Source organism: Notolabrus celidotus, chromosome 21, assembly GCF_009762535.1.
Source record: "Notolabrus celidotus isolate fNotCel1 chromosome 21, fNotCel1.pri, whole genome shotgun sequence".
NCBI classification, from domain to species: Eukaryota; Metazoa; Chordata; class Actinopteri; order Labriformes; family Labridae; genus Notolabrus; species Notolabrus celidotus.
This window is the reverse complement of record NC_048292.1, coordinates 10,037,213-10,062,195: the sequence shown is the minus strand read 5'-3', so window position 1 is coordinate 10,062,195 and position 24,983 is coordinate 10,037,213. Positions and strand designations below refer to the sequence as shown.

The following is a 24,983-nucleotide window of genomic DNA, read 5'->3' as shown; positions in this document are numbered from 1 at the left end:
ACACTTTTCAACTCTCTAAATCCACTTTCAGCAGATTAAAGCTCTCTGATTACACAAATTAGCTTATTGATGTTTCAAATTGCTGTTTGGGGCGTCCTAGTCTGACTTAGAACTGACTTTTGTTGCACGTCCCAAATGTGTCTCCACTTTTTCCTCTCTGTCCTTTAACTTTAATTACTCTCTTCAATATGTTGCTGTGTCATCATGAGGTCTTACTTGTTTGTGACCAACCGCATGACGGTCCAGTCTTTGGGGAACATTTCTGGTCGAATTAAGATCCTGAAGACTGTGAAGATCTGAAGAAGAAAGTCCTAAAACACAGAAACACAAAGCGCATGTTATCTCTGGAAACTTACACCAGCTTGATCTGCCTTGTTCCTAAATTCAAAGTTAATGCAGTCACCGTGTCACACTTACTTCCTGTATTTAATCACTGATGTCTGTATTCTGACTACTAAAGTTTGACTTATCTGTTTCTAACATGCTGAAATCTAAGGATTAAGTGAAGCATGGAATGAAAAGCAGTCACTGTCTCTCTCCATGGTGCTGAATTTGTTACTTCTTTGGACTCCAGTCTTTGCTCAGTCTGTTTCGGCTTGTTACCACTGCCCTTCTCAGATTACTGACCTTAAGAGCACAAAAGCATCTTCGCTGCCTACTCCTCCCAAAACTTGTCAAGTTCATATCCCTCCCTGGACTGAACTTATGGCCTTATTGACTTTTTCTCTCTTTCTGCTTTTGTGTAGATACCTTTCTGCTTCTCCTCATTATCATTCGTATGCATCCTACCACTGCTGACCTTGCAGAAAGCAGTTGTAAATCCATGCACACAGGGGACACCAATATTTGCAGGTGGAAGTGTATAAACATGTTTTTCAGCAAATGCTTGCAAGTGCAGTCGGTGAGTCGCTTTGAAAGAAGGAAAGTTTCTGAAAACTATTAAGAAAGGGAGAGAGAGAGTGAGGGGAAGAGCCAGAGCAAGGACTAGGAGACTGGAAAACAAATGTTGTCAAGACAAACACTGATTAGAATATCAAATTCAAAAAATCAACATATCAATCGCAAACTTTCTCTGTTTCTGTTCCAGACACTGCTTTTCTATCCTTTATTTATATATTATTATGCCAGCACACACAGGGGACAGATGACACATTCAAAGAATCATCTTTTTTAAAAGTAATAAATAAATGAGAAAAACACTTTTTCTGTTGGGGTCATTCTGCAGTTTTTCTTACATGTTGTAGGCAAGGCAAGGCAAGTTTATTTATAAAGCACCATTCATACATAGAGCAATTGAAAGTGCTTTACAGAGTTAAAAATAAAAACCAGAACATTAATAATCAACAAAAACACACAGCAAACATTAAAATTTGATATGTGGCCAGTTATGTTTGATCTACTCTCTCTCTCTTTGAACTTATGTAACTTAACGTACACAGTGAATAGTGTTAGGTTTTGTTAGTTATTTAAATCAGGAGGGATTATTATAAATAATAAGCACTCTTCCCTGCTCTGAAGTCTGTAACTTGCAGAGTCTTACTGTCCCGCAGGACACAGAATCACAACTGATCTTGTCTTAGCCAAAATGAACCTTTAATCATTCGATTTAGCTCAGAACTTCTTCCCAAGGATTAAGACTCACACATTGAATCTTTTCTGTGTCAAGTCCAGTGGCGGAGCCAGGGGGTGGCCAGGGTTGGCCATGGCCACCTTTGAAAACGGATTGGCCACCCCAGTTGCCACCCTGAAATTCCTTAACATGATTGGCTATTTGCCATGTCAGAGGCATTACTTATATTGAAATCAGCTATTGTGTTGTACTGCAGAGACAGTAGTTTCTTTGCATTTGAATATTATTTTTGTTGATGCTTTGACTTTGGACAACCATCTTCATTTTGAGCCCTTAAAGAGTTCATTTCAGCAGATTTAAATGTTGATACTCTGTTGAGTTACATTTTTAATGTTAACGTTACAAATCTACAAAAATGTAATATTTTCAAAATTACTGTATAAAAAGAAGTTCAAATAGATGTGATTATTGGAGGTAACCCTACTAATGTGGGGGTAAGCCCCTTATGTTTTCCATGCCTGGCCACCCCTTAAGAGTCAGTGCCCCAGTTTGGCCACCCAGGTCAAAACTGTCTGGCCCCGCCACTGGTCGAGTCGCAGCCCGAAGCTGGCTCAGACCTCTTGACACCCCTGCAGGGTGTCCATATGCCAAGCATTTAATTGTAGATCCAATATCAGGTTAATTCCATAACGCCATACCTTGTCTGAAAATGCCCAATTTAAAATATGACATTAAACATACATAAGCATGAAAACATAAAATATTTTAAAATCTAAGATCAAGAAAAAAAGAAAGTAAATTTAGTTACAAAACTTAAATAAAACTCAGTTTGTTAAGAGAAATTAAAGGTTTGTAGTTACAGTAATAAAAACTAAGGTTTAAAAATGGATTTGCATCCATTATTGAGCAGTGTAAGCAGCTAAAAAGAGGAACGTTTTTAGTCTGGACTTAAAAGTGGTCTTAGTCTGGGCTTGTCTAATACTCTCTGGGAGATTATTCCAGGTCTGGGCTGCATAAGAACAAAATGCTGCTTCTCCATGCTTTGTTCTGACTCTTGGTTGTACCTTAAGATTCTTCACTAAGATGTTGTAACTTAAAAAAAGCACACTTTAGATTTAGAGTTAAAGAAAACAGCTCTTGAAATGGGCATATTTTCTCACTGTACAATCCACATCCTATACTCTCTCGCTCCCTTTTAGACTTCATGTAGACAGATTCAGGGCCAGAGAGTAAAAGAAGCCCTGCCAGAGAGAGACAGATATACAGAGACAGATATACGGATGCAGTGGTCTCACCCTCAGGTTGTCTTTGCTGCTGAATGCCTGCAGCAGCTGCTGGTAGTGTCTGTCGCTCATCTGTCGCAGGAGGGCCAACAAACACGCCACGAACTCTCCCTGACGGGTAAAAAGAAAAAAAAAACACATCAAGGTTGGGAGACAGAAAAGTTTTGGTTTGTCATAATGTTGTATAACCAGGATAGATATTCTGTGTGTGGAGAGATGAGCTTAGAGATAAATGAACCGCGATGCTATGAGGAGATAGAAAAAGAAGCAGTATTTAATTTAGACTGAGTTTTCTATTAACCTCTGATGGTAAGCGTGGCAGCATTAGCAGAGCTCTATTACACACATAGCAACCCTTCACCCTTCTGTCAGTTAGTATCATCAAACAATGAAGACAGTGATCATCTCATTATTATCCCCCCTCACCGTTCCCCTTTAGTGCTCTGTTGTAGCATCAATCTTAATTATTGCCCTTAATGTTAATAATTTTAGTTGAATTATAGTTGCTTTGGCAGCAACCCAATTTTCAAACCTATAATTACACGTGCACATTTTGTTAAATCCCAAAACAATTTATATTTGAAAGCACACACACATGAGGTAGATATTAAAACACACACGTACAGTGACATCCTGGAACTGGAGTCTCATGGTGGGCCCGGCAGGCTGGGGCCGGTTGCTAATTTCCAGGATGGTCCTCAGTAGAACTCCCAGCAGGCTCTCCACGATTAGCTCCACCTCTTCTGAGACCACCGGCTCCTGCAAAACACATCACAGGTGTCACTTCACTTTCACTTTGACAAACGCAATTAAAGAAAGCGCCTCTTTTGTGAGGGGTCGCCCTTGAAATTCTAACTAATCCAAAGTCACGTGACGAGCTTTCTTTCACTCATCTCAACAGATTTGCATTCTTCTGTGGTTTCCGTTCTTCCTGCACAGCCTTGAATCGTGACCAAAAGCTTACGTCAATCCGGCCTCAGAGCCAAAGTATGCATCCTTGCCCTGAAATCTTACTTTTATCAGGGTTTTAATGAGTCTTGAAGCTGTGAGAGTGAGAACTCAGAAAGTTTCAAGGCTAAGAGTGACATTCTGAAACTCTTAATTCACAGGGAAGGGCGAGAATGGGAGAGGAATAAAAGAAGGTGAAATACAAAGGAAAAGGAGACAGATAGAGATTAAAAGCAACTCTGAGAGAGTGGAGGATAAACTGATGGGTGGGTGTGTATGTGTAAAGTGTGTGTGTTTGTGTGTGTGTGCATCTCCCTGTAGTCTCTACCCCCTGACAAGACAGACAGGTCTTGGACAGAGCGATAATGAGAAGGAGCCTCAGACTGGCACATGGGCTGCCACTGCTGTCACTTCCCTTTACATGTGGTGCCAGTCCGTGTGTGTGTGTGTGAGTGTATTGTCTGTATATGTGTGTGTGTGTCCTACTGGGCGCCTTTACCACTAGCTGCCCCTCTGGCACCAACAGTTCAAGCCAGGCAATCCAAGCTGTGACACACGCACACACACAGCTCCAAGTGACTCCCGCTTCAACAATGCCCATTGCTTAATTGATGGGACTCATTACTGGACTGCACAGCTGCCAATGTCCTTGTTACTAAGACTAATGGACCATATACACACAACAAAGCAATCTGCTATTGCAATGTATTGGCAAGGAAATAGCCTTAAGACTAATTCCTTGAACTTTCACTTCCTTTTTACTTATTTCTCAGTTATTATGGAGATAATTCCCTTCTTAAGTGTTTCAGAAAGACAACCACTACTCGCTGTTAGCCACTAAAAAGTTGTACCGGACAGATTGTAGGGAAGTCAAAGATGTTGTTGTTTTCGACCTCCAGGCTCTCAGGTCATTCAGATTTTTGTAAAGTTACCAAGTTAGTTTTGTTGCAATTAAAACACACCATGCACTGACAGAACAGGTATAAGGATTTATCCAAACAGCTGGGTTATATGTATATGTTTCAAGCACATCTTTCTTTTTTAATCTGACCATTATTTTTTTCTATTTATATATTTTTTAAGTTATATTTTGGTCTTTTATACCTTTATTTTGATTATTGTAATGCACTTTAATAAAATAATATCTTATCTTATCTCATCTTACTTTTAACAGGTATCAGTCAGAGCTCCCTCACACCACTCACTGTGAAACTTAGCAGCTGTTGTAAATTGCGGATCAGACACTAACCTGGCTGCAGCGATGCGAGCCGTTAAATATAAGTTGGTAGAAAGTGTCGTGATATGTTCTACTGGTCTAGTTTGCTTTTGTATGACTTTCAGTCTGCTTCATAAGCACTTAAGCAGGTTTCAATGTAGAGCTTAAGGAGTTGCTGGTAGAAGGATTTTGTCATCATTAACAGAGCAAAGCCTGCTCTTCCCCCTTATTTCCAGTGTGTTGTGCCAAGCCAAACTAAGCTAACTGGCTCCTGGTAGCTTCAAATGTATTATACAAATCACACAGTGGTGTCAAAAATTCAAGAAATGTCTACACTTATATTGACTCCACTGACCGCTGTGCCATTCTCCTCCTTCTTGATGAGGGACAGCATGCTGGTGAGGATGCGGGCACACATGACCAGGTCTCTCTGCTCCTGCATGTGCGCCTGGAGAACGCGGAGCACCACTGGCAACAGAATGCACCGTGACTCTGCAAAACACACACACACACACACACACACACACACACACACACACACACACACAAACACACACCACATTCATTAAACACATTAAGATATATAAAGAGTTAACAGTGCAAAGACCACCAGGGGAAACACACTTATCTTCTACAGCTGCACATTCCAGACTCGCAGCTCTTTCCTGCTCTCATGAGTAATGATTCTTCAATATGTTTCTGACTGGAAGTCTTTATGTTACTTTAAAGTTGTTTGCATGAGGGATGTGTTTATCTCTAATTGCAGCCTTTGAGAGCGATAATAAATAAAGCACAGGCAGTAATTTGCTTTAGCATCCTTTAATTGGGAACAATTTAATAACATGTAGTCAGGTGTTATGCACGGTAACGATTAGCAAAGATGTGTTCTCATTGAGTGCACTGAAGGAAGCACATCCAACAGTATAATATGGACTAAAGCCTGTTTGGACATTATCCATGCTCTCATGCTGTGCACTGATTACAGTCTGGATTACAGAATCTACTTGTTTAAATCTGTTTGTTTCCCTCTGTGCTGTTGGTTTTTCCTGTGTGTTTATAATCTGAATGCAAAGCTTTCTGTATAATTTGCTCTCTGCGTCGAGTGTTTAAGCATGCCGACAAGCTGTAATTATGTACTCGTATCAAAGTGTTCATCAACTGTGCGTGTGCACGGCTTCACCTGGGTTGATGTAAAGCTGGCTCTCCACTGTTTTGGCGATGCACTGCAGTTTGACGGCCTCCAGGGGGCAGTCGGCGTGGACAGTGGTTGGCAGGCTGCCAAGTGTCTCCCTGACGAAGCCGGCCACCTCCCGCACCGTGAAGATCTTCAACAGCTCGCTGTACACTAATGGGAATGTCCGCAGGAACACCGCCTAAGCAGGACAGGGCAGAGTTTAATCATTTGGATGCTAAATGGAATGCACGCTATGAATCCATTATCTTATCCTTAAACAGCTAAGAAGCGTTGAGTTGATAATTAGCACAGCATTTTAGGACACAGATCTGCATGTTTTACACACTCTTTTAATAATCTTCACATAAATCTGTACATCAAAGCTTTGGATAATAAAGGTCTGTTTTGCTCTTGTAGGTCATAAAGAGGCTTCAGAATTAGGTTAAGTTTATAAGCAGCCTTCACTTTCATGTTGATGTAGATCTCTTGTTAGGTTAAATGAGCAGCAGGCAGCAGTCCTTTATTATACAACCTTTATATATGCACAATTTCCGTCTTAAAAATATACAAAACAACCTGAATTACACTGTCATTTACATTAATATGTTGCCTTTAATGTTGCTTTACAACCCCATATTCAGTTTGAGGAGAATTCCAGCACTACAAACCCAACTTAAACCCTCCCTTGTGAAAGCATAAAATTAGTATATTAAAACTAAATTAAAGGTGCAGTTGGTAGGAATGGGGTGAAAAAATTATACTTTTTTTGTGCTGGGTTTGGGAAAAAAAAGTCATTATACCCATCGGTACTCATCAGTAATTGAAGTAATCAGCTCATCTCTAGTGTTTTGTGCCTCATGAACATTGGTTAACAGTTCATTATGAATCACTAGTAACATTCTGTTAACCTGCAACAAAATAATGACTGTCAATATTCATATATGTGTTTAACCCTCCTGTTATGTTCGTTTCTCTGGAACAGCAATAATGTTCCTGGGTCAATTTGACCCGGGGCATATTCGTTATTCAAAAGTGTCAAAACCCCAAAAAATCCCAAATACATTTTTTAAATCAAAATTTTAACTCCATTTCTAACCATTTAAATCCAGATTTTGTCCATTGGTGTTCTTTAATTCTCACAGATCATGGTTCAATGAGGATAACTCACTTGTTTTTCATTAAAATTAATGTAAAACTTTTTTTAATGTCCACTGGAAAGCCCTAAATATAAATACAATAGTTTTACATGACATAGATTTTTGTTTATTTCATTTTAAATTTTGATTTATTTTTTTTCTTTATGAAGTGATGTTGATAAATTAACACGGCACCTCTTCTGTCACATGCTGTCCAGATTTTTATGCTGCATTTAGCTGGTTTGGAAGGCATACATTGCCTTAAATAGAAATTGAAAAGGGTCAATTTGACCTGCAACACAGCAGGAGGGTTAAACAAAGTAGTTTGTTTAAAAAATACACATTAGCTATATCTATTCTCTACTTTGGCACTGAAGACTCTGACCTCGCCGTGACTTTGTTGGAACTTTAGCAGTCAAGCATTAAACCGTTTCAACTACAAGGCTTCCCCAGTGAGATTGCAGTCTGTTGCTTGTTTGTAGTTCTCCGTCTGATGCGGTTTATTTCTGTCCAGTTCTGTCACATTCTTACTGCAACATTGATAAATGATGATTACAAAAAATCTAGAGGGATGAGTCACCGGCTCTCTGTCTCTTTTTTTTTTCCCCTCCTGTTTCCCTTCATTCTCCCAAAATAAGCCTGACAGAGGACAGAAGGTAGTTTTCAGCAGCACTTTGTTTCACTGTCACAGGTGTTTACTTTTGACAAAAGAGCAGAGCGAGTTCAGCAGCAGGGAGATCCAAAGTACTGCTAATTGGTGGGATTTTAAAAAGGTTTCTGTGCTTTGATGGGGTCTCTTAGTCATATTTAGCTTTGCCTCTCATCTCTTTAATTACTCTGTGCATGCTCATTACAGGTTAGAAGGGATTTTTAGGAGAAAGAATCCTGCAACGCTACAGATTGTTCCTAACACAATCCAATCTGTCCTTAAGTACACAAATCAAACAATATCCAGGAGCCTCTTCGCTAAATTATGCATACATGGCTTTACTGTATTGGCCAGTGAGTTCACACACGTCCCAGATTAACATGGATTAGCTGTGGCCTGGTGTGCATCTCTCCACAGCTATTGTTGTGTTGAGAATATAGATTAGTCCAGCGGAAGGATGAAGAGGGGATGAAGAGGATCTTTTTCAGATGGCATGGAGAGGGCACGGCTGGAAAGGCTAATGTTACACTCACTCTTGTGGTGTCAAGATGAGGTGAAGTTTCTACAAAGTGCCTGAAAGAGACTGCAGGGTTTGAGGCTCAACTCATTCTGTCAGCCTCTTGAGTGATATTTGTTCACCCTAGCGGTGAAAAAGGAAACCTGATGTGGTAATTTAAAGGAGGAGAGAGCAAAACATATCTTCCGGGTTCACATGGGAGAGAGAAAGAAAGAGTATATTCAGGAGAGTGAACTCCACGGTAGTTACACGCAGGGTTTGTCTGAGTTGAGCACTGAGAGGGAGCTGGGATTTCATCGATTAAAAGACTACAAGACTTTAATGGACTTAAGAGGAGCGGTTTGGATAAATGAGACAAATGAGAACACAGTGAGAAGACAATAAGGGAAAGAGGAAGAACAAAAGAGGGGAAAGTAGAGCTACACAGATCCAAGGGAGGCAAAAACCCAAGTTTAAAAATAGACGCACAAACCACACAAGTAGCTCTCTTTCTGGTGTGTAATTAGGATTTTAGCTTATTTGTTTTGGTCTTGTTTGGAAACAGCGGAGGCGGATACCCTGCTGTGTAGACCTCCCAGCGGAAAAGCAAAAGCTGCCACCGAATTTTCCACTCCGACTCAAGACCCTCCGGCGGCATGAAATTCAATTACAGTCAATTTCCCACCTATCACAGCTGCATTAAGAGGAGTCCTTGAGATGGAAAACATAAAGTGGTGCACAGATTTACCCACACACGCATACACACTGTAGAAGCACACACTCATACACACACACACACACACCTGTGTTTGTGCGACAGGGCTGGGGCCTTTGTTTTCCTGCGAGAGGAAGAAGCGGATGGACATGAAGAGCTCGTGGATGCACACTCGGAACTCCTCCTCGTTCTGACCCCCAGTGGCCAATGAGAAGAGCCGGCGAGACTGGATGATGTACTTGAAGATGTATTCAGTGGCCTGAGGGAGACAGAAGGAAGAATCATTATTTATCGTCTGTTAGATGATGAACAAGCCCTGCGAGTGTGACTTCCCTCGTAGGAAAAATGGCTGAGGAATAATTGGATTTTAAATGTTGCCTCTGGTTGAATTTCACCCAGTTTGAAATGTATGATTGATTTATCCCAAAGAAAAAGATGTGTACACTTGTGAGGCAGTGAAAACATTTTAAAACTAGAATAGGTATTTTTTTCTTTATTGTGGCTTTGTTTTTTTGTTTTTTTAAGAAGAGCGTACTCTTGGTTGTTTCTCTAAATACATCTCCCCTGGCTTCAAGTAATCATGCCAAATATTTATAGCACTCCAGAGTACACAATTGGCAGCTTTGTATGGTCTTTTTATGTTTTTTATTTTAATGTTTTTTCTCTGCACTCTCTACATTATTTATGTGTATGTATGTGTATGCATACGTATGCATGTGTGTGCATATGTGTGTTTATTTTTCAAATTATCAATTTCATTGTATTCCATTTCACATATCTGAGCCCATGTTTGATTGTATTTGTATTGTCTTGTTGTTACATTAAAAAAGTTACAAATAAAATATAAAAAATAAAAAATAAAATAAAATCATGCCTAATATTTGCTAGCTTTAGCTTCTCAAAAAGGGTCATGCACCGTTGTCTGCTTTGTACCTTCAAATAGATTTAAGTTTTTGCAATGTATTTCTTTACATTTTATTGACTATTCATGAAGCAACTTAAAGAAGGAAATAGTATTTACTGTAAGGAAAGATGGACGACACACCTCATCTTGTTTTTCTACAGTGATGCCAAAAACCACCTGCAACTGCTGGTGATGTCATGTAAAGCCAGAGTCTAGGGAGTTGGGATCTACTGGTGTAGCAGTGATATGGATGACCAAAACAGACATTTAAATTATGGACAACATGACTTTAAGCTGTGTAGCTCTCTTTTCATAGCAATGGCAGCAACACATCATGAATGGGGGGAATTTTAAATCTGGTCGGGTTGCACGTTTTGGGTTATGGTGGCCGCTACACTGGGGCCAGGATGGTTCATGTGTGACGAAGCTAAAGCTGGTATAGCGCAATCTTCTGAGAAGAATACTGTAACACAATAATATCTCTCTCTGCATTTTGTACTGGTATATTGGTCGTACCAGTAAATATGACACAGCTCACTTTTTAGATGAAAAAAGGTAGGAAATATGTGTCTCATATGCTAAATGCTAAGAGGGGAGAGAGAGGGGACATAGGGGGAGTTTGCCAGAAGTGCACATAAACCATGTTTAAGAGCAATTTTTTAAACAGTATTTTGTATTAAAGTTCACTGGTGTCACATTTGGTAACATGGAGGAGGCAGGTTTTATGATCTCAGTCAGTTAGTAATATGAGCTCCAAAATTTTTGGCTTCACTTTTGGGAAGTTACCATGTCATCCATCTTTTCATACAGTCTTTAATACTCAGCCATTGCGCTAATGTATAACTGTTAAGTTGATTTAAAAAAAACAAATGAAAGACATTCACCCTGCAAACCTATCTGTGGTGCATCTCTTATCTATTATTTACTGCATGACAGAGTGGCATTTACTTCTGCTGCAGAACAACTCCTGTGAATGATAAATGAGAAACCACACTACAGGAACCGCAGAGTGCGTCTCTGACGGTGCATCTGCATGAGTCATTAGAATAATGTGATGTGGATTCCCAACACCGGAGGCATTTCTGCTGATTAAAATTGCATGCAGCGTAATAGATTGAGGAGGAGAGTAATGAATGGTGGTGTGATGTGTTTGTAGCTGTTGGGGGGAGAAATTAGCAGGAGTGGCAGCGAAAGAGGAGCAAAGTTTGTTTGTTTGTTTGTATTACTGGAAGCATCTGTGTTGATGTTGTTGATTGAGATGTCTTTTGCAAAACATCTCTCTGAATAGCTTTGTGTGTGTCCTGTGTGTGTGTTTATGTGTGTGTGTGTGTGTGTGTGTGTGTGTGTGTGTGTGTGTGTGCACAAACCTCACCTTGAGCACCTGCTGTATGTGATCCTGATGTTCTGCGTCAACGATGCGGTCCACGTACCACTTCAGAACTTTTATGAGGTCCCTGGAGAGGACACACAGAGACACACAGGCACAAGCACACATACTTAGTCTCATCATTCACCTCTAGCTATATCCCACATAACATCTCTCTCTCTGGATTTAGCAGACAGATGAGGCAATGCTGCGTTTTAACTTGAAACACTCCATTTAAGAAAGTTTAAATCAACTTCAGAGAGAGAAAAAAAAAACCGAACCAAAGTCTTTGGCTAGTTCTTCCAAAAAGAGGAACTTCAATGTGTGAACTTGAAAGCCTCAATTAACACAGTAACAAATATATTATGATGTTTGTTTCAGTTTTTAAATTGGTGTTGTAAAGAGCAGGGGTTCCCAAAGTGTGGGTCGGAACCCCCTGGGGGGTCACGAGACACAAATTGGGGGTCGTGGGGTGTCTTCCAGAATGGTTTTTTTTTTTTCAAGTTATCTAAAAATATTTCTCATTATAATAATTTATTTTTGTTTATTCACCTTCTTTTACTGATGTTAATTTCCTTTTGGTTTGTACTGTTAATTATTATTATTATTATTATTGTATTTTTTGTATTTATTTATTTCTTCTTCTCTTTTTGTTGGTCTTGTATTACTTACATTTAATTTTTTTAACTTGTGATGAACAATGAAATACTGGAAAAAATTCTATTAAAAAGTTGAATGACAAAAGTTATCTAAAAATAGTACATGCGACCCATTATAATAAAAAATATTGACAAAAATAGAAGCTAAACTTGAAATAAAACCTTGAATATAAAAAATGTAATGAGTTTTCTGCCTTTCTTTTTCCCAGATGACTCCTAAGTTTAGGGTTAGTGAACAGTGAATTATCAAAAGTATCAGTAGCAGTAGGTTAATTCATAAAGGAGCAGGAAACACAGTCACATGCTTATTTAGGTAGGGTCATTTTCTGCAGACCAGCTAAATTAAGCCACATTGAATCACTTTGCGGGACAGTGGGGGTCGCGAGTCTTTGGCACCTATATTTTAGGGTTCGCGGGCTGAAACGTTTAGGAACCCTTGTTTTAGAGTATCACTCTTTATATATTGGCGCATCCTCTCTGTTTTGTAAAACGTAGACCAAATAAAGACAGAGTGATTACTGAGTGACAGTAATTTTCTCACTGGGGTATGAATGACGCCATGGTTGCCTGGTAAGAAGCAAAAATAGAAGTGAAAGAATCGATATGCATGTACAAGTTATGTGTTAATTAATGAAGCTGTGACACTTGTGATGAAACAATATCACAGGTAAGAGAGTTGAAAACAGATGGTGATGGAGGCATCATGTGTGTGTATGTCTGTGTGTGTGTGTGTGTAGGTGGCTGAATGCAAAGATTAAAGCCTGCTTCCTTAGCAGGTACAAAGAGTGTGAAGAAGACAGCCGGTGTGAACAGCAGGTTGTGAATAAGTGTGTGAATGTGTAAGTGTGAAGAATGCATGTGAACGATAGCAGAAAGCAGGGAAGGAGACCAGGGTGAGCAAACTTTCCTCCTTTCATCAGCCAGGGGGCACCATAAGCATTTCATTCACACGTCTTGTGGACTGAATCTCAGAGCAGAGCAGAGCAGAGCAGAGCGGGCTGCCTCTCAGCGCTGACGCAGGTTGGCCTCTCTGACTGTGTGCTCATGTGATGCAGCATGTCATTAGCATACATTATACAGCTGAGGGTGTGTTACTGTGCGCTCAAGGTGCTGCTTTGGCCTTGTGCAGCAACATTTGGAGGAAGCGAAGGCTGAAACATGACTTACCTGTAGGACAAGGCTCCTGCAAAGTGGCTCTCTATGTACGTGTCCATGACCGGTTTGAAGTGTTGGAATTTGCTGTCCTGCAGGAGGTTGATTATATAGACCTGGGGATAAACACATAATAGAATTTTTCTCTCAAGAATTGAGCAGTTTCAAACTCTAACATGCACACTGACCACACTCCCCTCTTCACTAATACTAATCCATTTGCACAGTGCAGTATCCTCCCCCTCCTGTTCCCCTACTTCTCTATGTGCATCACTAATGGTGCTACATACTTTTCTACCCATGCAATATATTATCTGACATGCAGTATATCATCTACAGTGCAATGTACATTTATTTCACTTGATTGCATGTGTTGCTGTGGATGTCTCTGTACATGAAGCACTTCTTAACTTTGTTGTTCATATTATAATGACAGTAGAGGTTTTCTATCTAATGAAGATATTACTTTATAACGTCTTTAAGATGTCTTATAATTCTGTTTCCCATATAATGTATTTTTCCATAAAAAAAATAAGTAAAAAAATTATAAACAAATAAAATAAATAAATAAATGAATAATTAAAAAAAGTAGATTAATAAAAAGAAGCTGCTTTATAATTAAAATAATTCATATATTTAAATATGTCTGATAAGTTTTTGTTGCTTTCATGTGAAGGCTACATGTTCATAATTAGTTAAATATCCAACCATTTTCTTTTCTTTTCTTTTCTTTTTTTTTCTTCTTCTCTTTCTACTTTTTCTCTTGTCTGCATATATATTTCTGGTTTGTGTCATGTTTGTCACAAACTGTCAAATATTAATGCAATTTATTCTTGCAGCAAAAGAAAAGAAAGAAAACCTTTTTCTTCTGTGCTTGTGACTGTGTGCATGCAACCATCACCATCCCTCTTAGAACTCTGGCCTATCTTTTATTGGCAGCTAATATCATGTTCTGTAAAAGAGGGCGTGCACACCTAGGTGGGCCAAAAAAAAATAAATAAGAGAAAGTGAAAGAAAGATTACATAAGGATATACAAAGGGACAGGGAGAGAGAAGGAGAGAGAGACCTAACACACTTAGATGGAGAGGGACCATCTCACCATGATGCCAAAAAAAAAAATCCGTGGGGTGATACTAATGATTAAGCAACCCTTAGTGTCCACAATCATTACTGAAGCTTGGGTCGCAGAGGGTTGCCGCCGTGCTGTGTTCTATTTGTGTAACAAGACCACCACTGGTGCAGATGAAACCACTTGGGTCAGACCAGCCGAGCGGTACGGCCCTGCACCCGCCGCGGGAGACCCAGGCCAGGGGACGAGCCAAGGACCCAGACCGGAAGCAAGCAGGTACCGCCGGAGCACCCAGGGCGACCAACCCTTTTCTTAAATTTCTTTTGTGTACTGTAGTCAATACCTGATAACGTTATTTGGTTATTGCTCTCAAAATCTACTGTTTGTTTTTCTTTTATGTTCTGTTCAATATCTAGCACTTTTATATATTTTCACTGTTACATATAAAAAAATAAAATTTAAAGATTTGAAAATTTTTAATTTAAATATCCAACCTTGAATACATCCTGTCACACTTCATATCAATGAAATAAAATTCAGTCATAAAAATAATTAAATCAAGTAGGTTAGGATAAATGTTTGTATTATTATTAGTATTATGATTATTAGAAGTATTTATTTATCTATTTATTTTTCTTCTGTGTTTGTGGAGGGAGAGGCAGCACATATGTCCCTCTGAAAATCTGCATTGTACACACTGGGACTTGCATTTTATTCTGATTTATTCTGAAAAATGATAAAATAATAAATAAATATATTAAAACAAATAAATAAATGGGGCGCTGGTGGCCCAAGGGTCTAAGCGCCCCACATACAGAGGCTACAGTCCTCGTTGCAGGGGTCGATTCTCGGCCGTGACCATTTCCTGCATGTCTTCCCTCACTCTCTACTCTCCACATTTCCTGTCTCTCTTCAGCTGTCCTATCAAATAAAGGCAAAAAGCCCAAAAACATAACTTAAATAAATAAATAAATAAATAAATAATTAATAATAAATGTTCGGAAATAGTTCTGTGGGTTTGTGTTTGACAAACATTAGCCTTAGAAACTACTACATTTTCACATCATGATAAAAACATTAATTTGAAAACTTGTCAACTTTAAGAGTCCTTGTGTTTCTTCTTTATTGCCGCCTTGCAGAATTCCCAGAGCTTTGACAGCTTAGACAGGTAGTCCATATGAAGCTTTTTGAGACATTTCTGGATTGACTTTAGCTTTGTTTGTAGAAAGAAACTGATTAATTTCTTTGCTATAAATAACACAATTTAAGATGGAAGCTTGGGGCCATAAATAAATGGACCTGTGGCCGCAATTGGCCCCCGGGCCGTACTTTGGACACCCCTGATCTAAGCTAACAAAATCACCATTTACAGTGACGCTGTTTGGCTAACAAAGAGCTAATGACAGCTCAAAAGATGATTAATAGTGAGTCACTGCTCAGGTTGTTAGATTTCAGAGTGAGTAAAAACAGATATTTGCTCATACAGGTGTCTAAAAATAGAACAACAACAAACACGTTTTTTCACACTAGCCACATGTGTAGTGTTACTCTCTGTTTTCATTCTGAGAACTACGTTGTGAAATGGTCAAGGTTTGTGTGACCACAGGAGATGAATCCACCTGTCAGACTTGTTAGATTGATCTCCAAACCACAAAAAGGAAACCTGATGACCACAACCAGGCTCGCTGGACCTTTTCGTCATTGATAACCTTGCTGCGCCGCGAGGAGAGAGTGAGTTCATGTGTGAGTGTGACAGTGATGGAAAGAGAGAGAGATAAAGAGAGGGATTGATCACTTTGCTCTATCAGTGCAGTGCAGCAGAACCAGTGTGAGATTGGTTCAGCCACCGTGTAGCGTTACATCACTAGATCTTTCCATGACAGTGTGTTTGTCTTTCTGTTTTCTGACTCAAACGAGATGGGATCGCGCTCGACATATGAGGAAAAAAGGGAACCAGAAAATAGAAAAAGATTTGTGGAAATCACGTGACCTTTAGAACAACTCACTCACCAGTGAATCAAACACTTTGAGGCCGTATCTTTGGGAGCTTTCATCCAGAATACCAAAGAGAGTGTCCAGAGTGTCTTGTAGGAACTGTCAGGGTGCAGAAAAAAAAGAGATTTCTATTATGTGATCTTTTCAACTTGAACTTTAGAAACATGTGCAGTGAAAGCAAATCACAAACAATCAATACGAGGTATGCCAGGTTAAGCAGGAGCAATTCACTGCAGGGAATCTTATTTTTGGCTTACTTTGACAATCTCTGAGCCATCGATGTCCTTCAGCTTCGAGAGGCTGTCGTTGATTCTTTCAGGATGGGCTCTCCACTTCAACAAGTCCAGCATATCACCTGGGGGAAAAAAGAGGGAGACACAGAGGCGGTAAACCAAAAGTCTGGGAGGATCAACGGACCAACACCAGCGTCCTGGAGGATGCTGGCATCTCCACCACCACTGCCATCATCGCCCAACACCAGCTCAGATGGACTGGCCAAGTGATTCAGATGCCTGACTCTCGCCTACCCAAACGAGTCTTCTACTCACAGCTTGTTCAAGGAAAGCGTGCCCCAGGAGGCCAAAAGAAAAGGTACAAAGATAACATCAAAGCAAACCTCAAGAAGTGCCACATAGGCCTTAAGACCTGGGAGGCCACAGCATCAAACAGGGCAGCCTGGAGACAACTTGGAGATGCGCAGTATAATGCCGATCTCCACAGACGCAGAAAGGAGATCGCTTCCACCAAGAATGTCCAACCCAAACCCACAATCGCCACTGCCCACCCATGTCCATACTGCCCCAAAATATGCGGGTCCAGGATCGGCCTCTTCGACCACCTGAAGACCCACAAGGACCAAGAAGGAGGACAGACATACTCGACCCCGAGTGTCCGCCGATGATGATGATGATGATGAAAACAAAAGTCCACATCTTGCACGTTTGACAGAAAAGACACGCACATTTTTTGAGAGAGATATCTAACCCACATCACAAAGCATCACAACAGCCTTCAATTACAGCCCCCCGCCAAAACTCCTCTGAATCCAAACAAATGATGACATTTTCAAGTGCAGCGGGGATAACAGAGATAAAAAGTCATTTTCCCAAAGCCAGGGTCCCCAGACATTCACATGAATAAAACATAAGCCTCAAGAAGAAAGTCTTTTAGCTGTCTCTTTGGATTCTGTTCAACCCGAAGCGTGTCTCTTTTTGAAACTTCATGTGTGAATTTGTGTCGGTGTGTGCACGCATTCCTGTGCGTGCATGAGAGCCATTTGTCGAGTATGGCTCTGCAATATTTCTATAATCAAATCAACAACAAAATCAAATATATTCTGTGAATTAACAGCCTGTTGCGAAAAATAGAAATGTCCTTGTAGCTTTCACGTTTAAATATTCCACCAACCGTCTATTTAATTATGTGACAAGGATTTATCACTCACTGCTCTATGCGTTTTGGGAGATTCTCCAACAGGGACCGTGTCTGGTGAAGTCTAGGAAAACTAAAGTCCCTTTTGCTCCAAAGTTGATGTTTCAATTTAGAGTGAGGGGTCGCTTTTGTTCTGAGCAGAATAAATGACTGCACACAATGTCCCAGGACTTCTGAAATAAGACTACAAATCCCATTCTCCAAGCCCATTTCCTAAATTATACAGACTAATAATCCCATCACACTGCACATTCACAGCTTTCTTTCTACATACTAGGATGGTTTTGATTGAAGTGTCTCCTAATTTCCGCAGCAGAAGTTTCACCCTGCTGTTTTTCATTTTCTTGGCATTTCACCATTAACTCCTCGCCCTGAAGCCGGCTACCAGCTTGACGCAGATGTTGCGGTTTTGCTAAGTCACCTAGCAAGGAAGCTGAAGTCCTTACTCCATATTTGGGTGAGGACCATCTGTGACTTGAACATACTCATCTTACTACCTCTAATATTGATTTTAAGAAAATTGTGCTCAAGAATTTGTTCTTACATGATTATGACCTGTTTCAGGATGACCCTTAAAGACAGTTTTTATATTTCTCTTTCTCTGTTACATAATTCTAGTTAAGTTTGGTGAAGCCGGGTTCTCTGCAGCATCCATCAGTGAGTGATATTGGATATGTGGAGGCTTGTTTGGTAGTCGAGACTTCTGTAAAGGCTGCTCTCACATGTTGCTTCTCCAACCCTCCTCGCCTCCTCCCGACCCTGTTTCCTCTGAGCAGCATTAAGAACTTTTGAATGCTCTGTGACACAGCAGACCCAAAGCTTCTTCTTGTTTGACCGAGGACCGAGGTGATATTATTTAAGGGTTTTGGGATACAGTGTAAGTGTGCTCACACTTCATGTTGGGTTCAAAACACATAAAAGTTCATAGCATAGTTTTCACTGTTCTTTCTCTTTTAAAGACACCACAGCGGCAACAAACTCCCAGACTTTAGCCACACCCTGATGTCCACCACACCCTGATGTGCACAGACCCATTTAATGCCGTTTTAATCTTATTTTGAATCTGAAATAAAGGTTTCTATGTATTTCTTTATTAGGAAACAGGCCTCAAGTGGCTCTCTATGTACGTGTCCATGACCGGTTTGAAGTGCTGGAATTTACTGTCCTGCAGGAGGTTGATTATATAGACCTGGGGATAAACACATAATAGAATTTTCTCTCAAGAATGGAGCAGTTTCAAACTCTAACATGCACACTGACCACACCCCCCTCTTCACTAATACTAATCCATTTGCACAGTGCAGTATCCTCCCCCTCCTGTTCCCCTACTTCTCTATGTGCATCACTAATGGTGCTACATACTTTTCTACCCATGCAATATATTATCTGACATGCAGTATATCATCTACAGTGCAATGTACATTTATTTCACTTGATTGCATGTGTTGCTGTGGATGTCTCTGTACATGAATCTGAAATGAAGGTTTCTATGTATTTCTTTATTAGGAAACAGGGCTCATAGTGATATTTTAATACTAATATGAAGAATAAAGAATGAGAAGTGAATGATTTTAAGCTCTCTTGAATAATTCTAGAGCCTCAGCTCAAATTTGATAAACTTGGAGAGGAATTTTCAAAAACAATAAAGGCTAAAATTTTATATTTTATGTTCCTTTTATCAGAGTTTTATTGAAAGTTTTCTAATGTATTCCTTTATATGTTGGTTTGGCTGTCTCTCTGTATGTGACTTTATCAGGCTGTGTACCAAATTCACTGGAGTCCAGTTTAAGGACCTCTGCTCCCTTTGGACAGTGCATGTGGTCCAGAAAGTGAACTGAATTTTGACCCAACCGGGAAACATTCTTGGCATCCACACCCACACTACGATCAGACACTTGTCATCACTATTCAGTCAGGCCCTGAAGACCATGAACAGACTCCATCACTGCCTCTTGCTAAGGAACTACAACCTACCTCATTTGGACAGCTTTATGCATTTTTTTTTATTTAACACGTTTCCAAATGTATGAACAATTTAGCCCTTTTCATGTTTCCAGATTTGTATTTTCAATTTATATTTTTACATAGAATGTGTATTCATGTAATTATTTATTATGTCATGACATGTGTTTTTATGTTATGTTCCGGGTCAGATTGACCCATTTCAAAATTCAAAAATAAAATAAATATTGTTAAAAGTATTTTTTCTGAATGAAACTTCTTCTGCTTGGCTTAATTAATGTAATCAACATGTATTATTAAAATGGTTAATTTTACATATTTGCACCCCCTGTGAAAATTAAAGAACACCATTGCACTAAATATTGATTGAAATGGTTAGTAATGGAGTTAATGATGAGATTAAAAAAATGTTTATTGGGATTATTGGAGATTTTGACACTTTTGGATAACTAAATATGTCCTGTTTCAAATTGACCCATGACATTATTGCTGTTCCTGAGAATAGAACATAAAAGAAGGGTTACTCTATATTTTTGAACCACCTACTATCTGTATCTAATCTGCAATATTAACTTTTCCCATTCAGTGGCTCTCTTTCCTTTTTGTATATTATCTGTCCATGTGCTAAAATCACAAAAAGTAAAATAAAATATTTAAAAAGCTACGGACTCTGTGAGACACATCAGTTCCATGTTTTCTATTTGAATCCTCTGTCCCTGTCAAATAAAATAACTTCAACCTAACTTTTGATCTTCATTCTTTTGGCAGTCACCGTTCCTCTCTCTACTGTTTGAAGCAAAGCACCAGCTAGCGTGTCAAGGTTTCGACAATGTGGCACGAGTTCGAACAAATCAGCCAGAAACACCTCAACCGTAAAGCCAGCCAAAATGTCAATCTCAGAGTCCTGTTTACCGTTTTGTGTGAGCTTGGTGGAGCACAGAAAGCTGGTGATCCAAAAAGACTCTTTGGTGCCTTTCAGAGTCTGGTTGTTGGCCGGCAGGTTGGCCTTGGAGAATGGCTGCTTCAGGTAGCGCGAACAGTCTGCCAAGCTGGTGTTCTCCTCGCACTGGAGGGAAGGAGAGGAAGGAAAGAACACATTTTTGTGAACTGGAACAGGAAAAAAGCAGAGAGGGCTTCAGAGTGTTCGCTTGTGACAGTTACGCTGCACTTTCTGTTCTAGTACAATTTCTTCCAAAACAGTACAAAAATGTCATCGGTTCATACTCCTCAAATTGGTTTTTAAATATCAATAATAGAACCCTGATGATATTTTTAGGATTTTTATGTGAAGCCTTGATGCACAGCTGAGGCTGTTTGAGCTCCAAAAGCTACCACACACTTTGGACTGATTCTTCTGTGTCTATTTTGGGTCTGAGGAGAAACTAGGCCATGCCAGCTTCATTGAGCTTTTCAGCAACTTCCATCTGGCATGAGAGTGGGGCCTTTTCCCCCTTTCAGGCTAGCCTGGTGGGAACACACCAGGCGGACAGAGCTGTCCTCTAAAACTGGCATGCTCAGGTTAGTTGGGGGGTTATGTAAGACACAATCTGGGCACCCGACGGGAAAGAAGGCAATGAAAACAAGGAGGGGGGGTTGTGTTTTCACACTGTTAGAAAACTAACGCTAGCTGCAAAATAAATAATCTGTTACTGTTGTGCCTCAGTGCCAATAAAATGTGTGGACCGAGTTTTTCTGTCCTCTGCGAAGCTTGAGGTTTTTGCACACACCCTCTCCCTGCAGCTGAGGAGAAGCATGTAGTCTGCAATTATTCTGAATTACACCCAGGTCTGTCTTGCAGTAGCTTTTAAAAGAAGAGTGCAAGACTTTGTATTTGTTTTAGTCTTTTTGGAAAACGTGTGATCTGTAAACGGAGGAGAAGATTGTGCTAAATATAAACGTGGGGACTTATTTGACTCAAAAGAAATGCTTCCAGCTGATTCTTGTGCATGCACTAGCAAACAGTCATACATTAGCACACATTTGGGGTTAAATAACTGGACATTACTCATTGGTTCGTCAGCCTGTAATAGAGGGATGTGAGCTGTGTGTCAGCCTGTGGCAACACACTGTGTGATAACACGAAGACGGCTTCTTTCCATTCATGGCACATGATTCACATAATCATACACGGTATGTAATCCTATCTGAAGCAGCCTAGGCAACACGAGTGTGATGTAAAACACTGACAAAGGAATATTTCTAGGCTTGAATTTAACAAGAAACAGAATGGTTATCTTGTGAAATCCTTATTTGAAATTGCATTTTCCTTTTAAATACCACATCATATGTGTGTCTTAGTGTTTCTACAGCCACAAGTATGAGAAATATCATCCAAAACTTGGCTAGCTTTTTCCTTCTCTAAAACTGTGGTAAACAAAGCAGAAGAAAATATAATGGTTGCAATTAGGGACGGCAATTTTAGAGCATAAAAATAACTGATGACATGGAAATGACCATGTGATGTTAGCAACCAACCACAGTGTAGTGCTGTTGACAAGTTCAATGCAAGTTAGTGAGTCTAGTGAGTCAAACAAATTTAGACTGGAACTTTTAGTTTGTGGTGATTTTGGCACCCCCTTGTGGACAAATCAGTACCTCTTAATTGACAATCTTGTTCTGTTCATGTGAATAAAGTGCTTTCCTACACCAGAATTTTTGGGCTCCATGAAAAACGATCACATAAGGTGTTTTTCAACCAGAGGAACTTTACCCCGGAACTAGGGACTTAACCCCCGAGCCGTGCGTTTCGACCGTTGGACCCAGGGTCTAAATTTAGTTCAGGGGTAGTTAATCTCCTCCCTAAAAAGCCCCTGCTAGGGGGGTTAATACTTTTGTGCATTTACAATTATTTTTCTCCATATGTCACTGGCCTGATTTGCACAATCTACCCAGGACTTCAGCCCATGGTTGATATGCAGACAGCAATGGGGGACACAGGGACCTTTTAGTTCAGGGTAAAGTAGTTCTGGGGGCTAAAAGACCCCGGAACTCTTGGTCAAAATGCACCTATAAGGTTGCACCACTTCACTACCGCGAATGTTTTAATGGTTCTAAGGGCCCCTATTAGTCAAGGGCCCTTAGAATAGTCCTTACTTTTCTAATAGGCAGCGAGAACTAACTACAAAGGAGTTATCAATGTATTCAATAACTGTCTTATGTACTTTAAAATGTAATACCAAGGAATCAGTATTCATTTCAGTTTGTTTTAAAAACAGTTAAAAACTCCTTACAGGTACTTTAAGATCTTTAAAATATTTTTTTCTAACGATCTGAACGGATACCAGGAAGGACAAAATTGTACCATAACATTTTTTCTTTATGATGGACAGAATGGAAAACCAATAAAGTCCAAGTAACTTAAATAATCACACAAAAGATGTTGCCTTTATATTCAGCCAAGACATTTCTTGAGTAAAAATAAAGAATTTAGTAAAACAGGGAAAATGTCCCATCTTATTTATTCAAAATCAAAGTCAATCTTGGACAGTAGTACAAATCAAGCACAATATCAAGCACTCTGTACACCTTCCAAAAACACATATCCTGCAGAGCGCACAGTTAGTTCTACTCCATGTTGTTCAGTGAGAGTCTTGGTGGTGTTGGTGAAGGTTTGCAGTTTTACCTTGTGGATAATGAGCTCATGGGTGCCATCTGGCAGAGTCCTGCCATCTTCCTGCATCAGAGGAACAAAGGAGTAGCCAAACAGTTTCTTCTCCCCCTTGTCTTTAGCTGTCAAACAACAACACATGGACATGACACTGAGTCCAAAATACACCAGTACAGGCTGGGAGAAAATAAACACAACAGTAGCTCACTTATGAAACTGGTTATGCAACACTAATGAATAAGAAAAAGTGAATGTGATGCTCTGTGTGTTAACCTAAGAGGAGAGAGGAGTGTTTAATAAGTCTGGTGTATCATAAAATGTTTTGAATTAAAAAATGAACTCTTCTAGAATCTTCAAATTGTACCTTTTACCTTTGACAACACCCAGCGTCCCTGTTAGCATCTGTTGCGCCATCAACCACACACCACAATGCTTTTAGAGTCTGCAGCTCACACCCTTAAGTACTTTTAGACACAAGCAAAAAGCACGACTTTTAGATTTTGTTGAGTAACTCTTTCAGGGCCTGATTAACGAGCACTGCCATGTTTTTTTTTTAAAGAAGCTTTCAAAATTTGCATTATCACCACGTGTAATCTGATTTATCTTCTGCTTTTAGCAATAAAGTGCTAATGTGTGCACAGCGGGAAGTAACAAGTGTAGTGTTGTTATTTCCTTTCATCACAACACCAGTGATTCAGTTAGGCAGCATCTACCAGCCGTCTGGGTGAGTGAGTGTGTGCGTGTGCGTGAGTACGTGCGTGCGTGCGTGCGTGTGTGAGTTCACTCTCTCAGGAGAAACACAAGTAACACTGAATTAAGCTCAGAAAATGGTACAGCGCCTTTGCTTTTTTTTATTTCTGCCTTGTTTTGCTGTGATTATGTTTTTCACACCCAGAAAGCTAACGCCTACAAGACCCCTGACACTAAACTTGAGCTGTTTGTTGTATGAGGTTCTTTTTGCCCAGGTGTCCCTGATTCATAAGCCCTCCATAGCCTCGGGTGCAAGGAGATTAAGAAAGATTAAGTGGTGCTGTGAGAAAAGTCAGGCTCCAGCTTGGCAGACCAGGTAGAGATTGTTGTTGTTGGGAACATCTTGAAACCACTCAACCAAATGCACGAAGATAATATGCAGTAAAATTAAAATGTTTGTTTGTTTACATTTGTGGGGGATTGTTGGGATGCTTGAGTTTTAAATGCAGGAAACTTGAAGTATCAGAGCTGTGTAATGAGATATAATCTGACAACCAGCTGTTCCTACATCAGCATGAGTTTGCTGATAATAAAGTAATCATTCCACAGCAAAATTGTTCTAATTGTATGAAATATTCATTAAGCAATCAGCTACAATAAAGCAGTATATTGCACGGCTGATGCTTGCAAGCCCTCACAAACCTCTTTAGCACCATTAAGAAACACCGGACTCCCAGAAAACAAATTAGCAATTACAGCTGCTGTATAATGAGAGCAGAAAACAAGATAGCATTTAAAAGCATATTCATAAACATTAGCTTTCTGCTCGGGCCTAATTGAAACGAGAGCTTCTGCTGATCATATTTTTACAGGCAGGTTGACTCTGAGTCTTAACAGTACGTGTTGTATGGTCTCCACAGTTTGGTGTCACCACAGGCTTAAATTGGGCTCTTGATAGAC

At 39.8% G+C, this 24,983-nt stretch overlaps 1 protein-coding gene across 2 annotated transcripts in view; it reads right to left on the bottom strand.

Moving 5' to 3' along the window:
* Positions 1 to 24,983, bottom strand: part of dock4b (dedicator of cytokinesis 4b) — a 170,271-nt gene that overhangs the window by 52,725 nt on the left and 92,563 nt on the right. For both annotated transcript variants that reach the window (XM_034673952.1, XM_034673953.1), the window contains exons 16-27: positions 23,349 to 23,455; positions 20,639 to 20,792; positions 16,591 to 16,688; positions 16,349 to 16,432; positions 13,284 to 13,384; positions 11,464 to 11,545; positions 9,276 to 9,446; positions 6,198 to 6,390; positions 5,373 to 5,509; positions 3,478 to 3,612; positions 2,866 to 2,964; positions 217 to 311 (exon numbers count right to left, since the gene is read on the bottom strand). In XM_034673952.1, the coding sequence (XP_034529843.1) occupies positions 217 to 311; positions 2,866 to 2,964; positions 3,478 to 3,612; positions 5,373 to 5,509; positions 6,198 to 6,390; positions 9,276 to 9,446; positions 11,464 to 11,545; positions 13,284 to 13,384; positions 16,349 to 16,432; positions 16,591 to 16,688; positions 20,639 to 20,792; positions 23,349 to 23,455 (1,456 nt within the window). The remainder of the gene's footprint in view (positions 1 to 216; positions 312 to 2,865; positions 2,965 to 3,477; positions 3,613 to 5,372; positions 5,510 to 6,197; positions 6,391 to 9,275; positions 9,447 to 11,463; positions 11,546 to 13,283; positions 13,385 to 16,348; positions 16,433 to 16,590; positions 16,689 to 20,638; positions 20,793 to 23,348; positions 23,456 to 24,983) is intronic.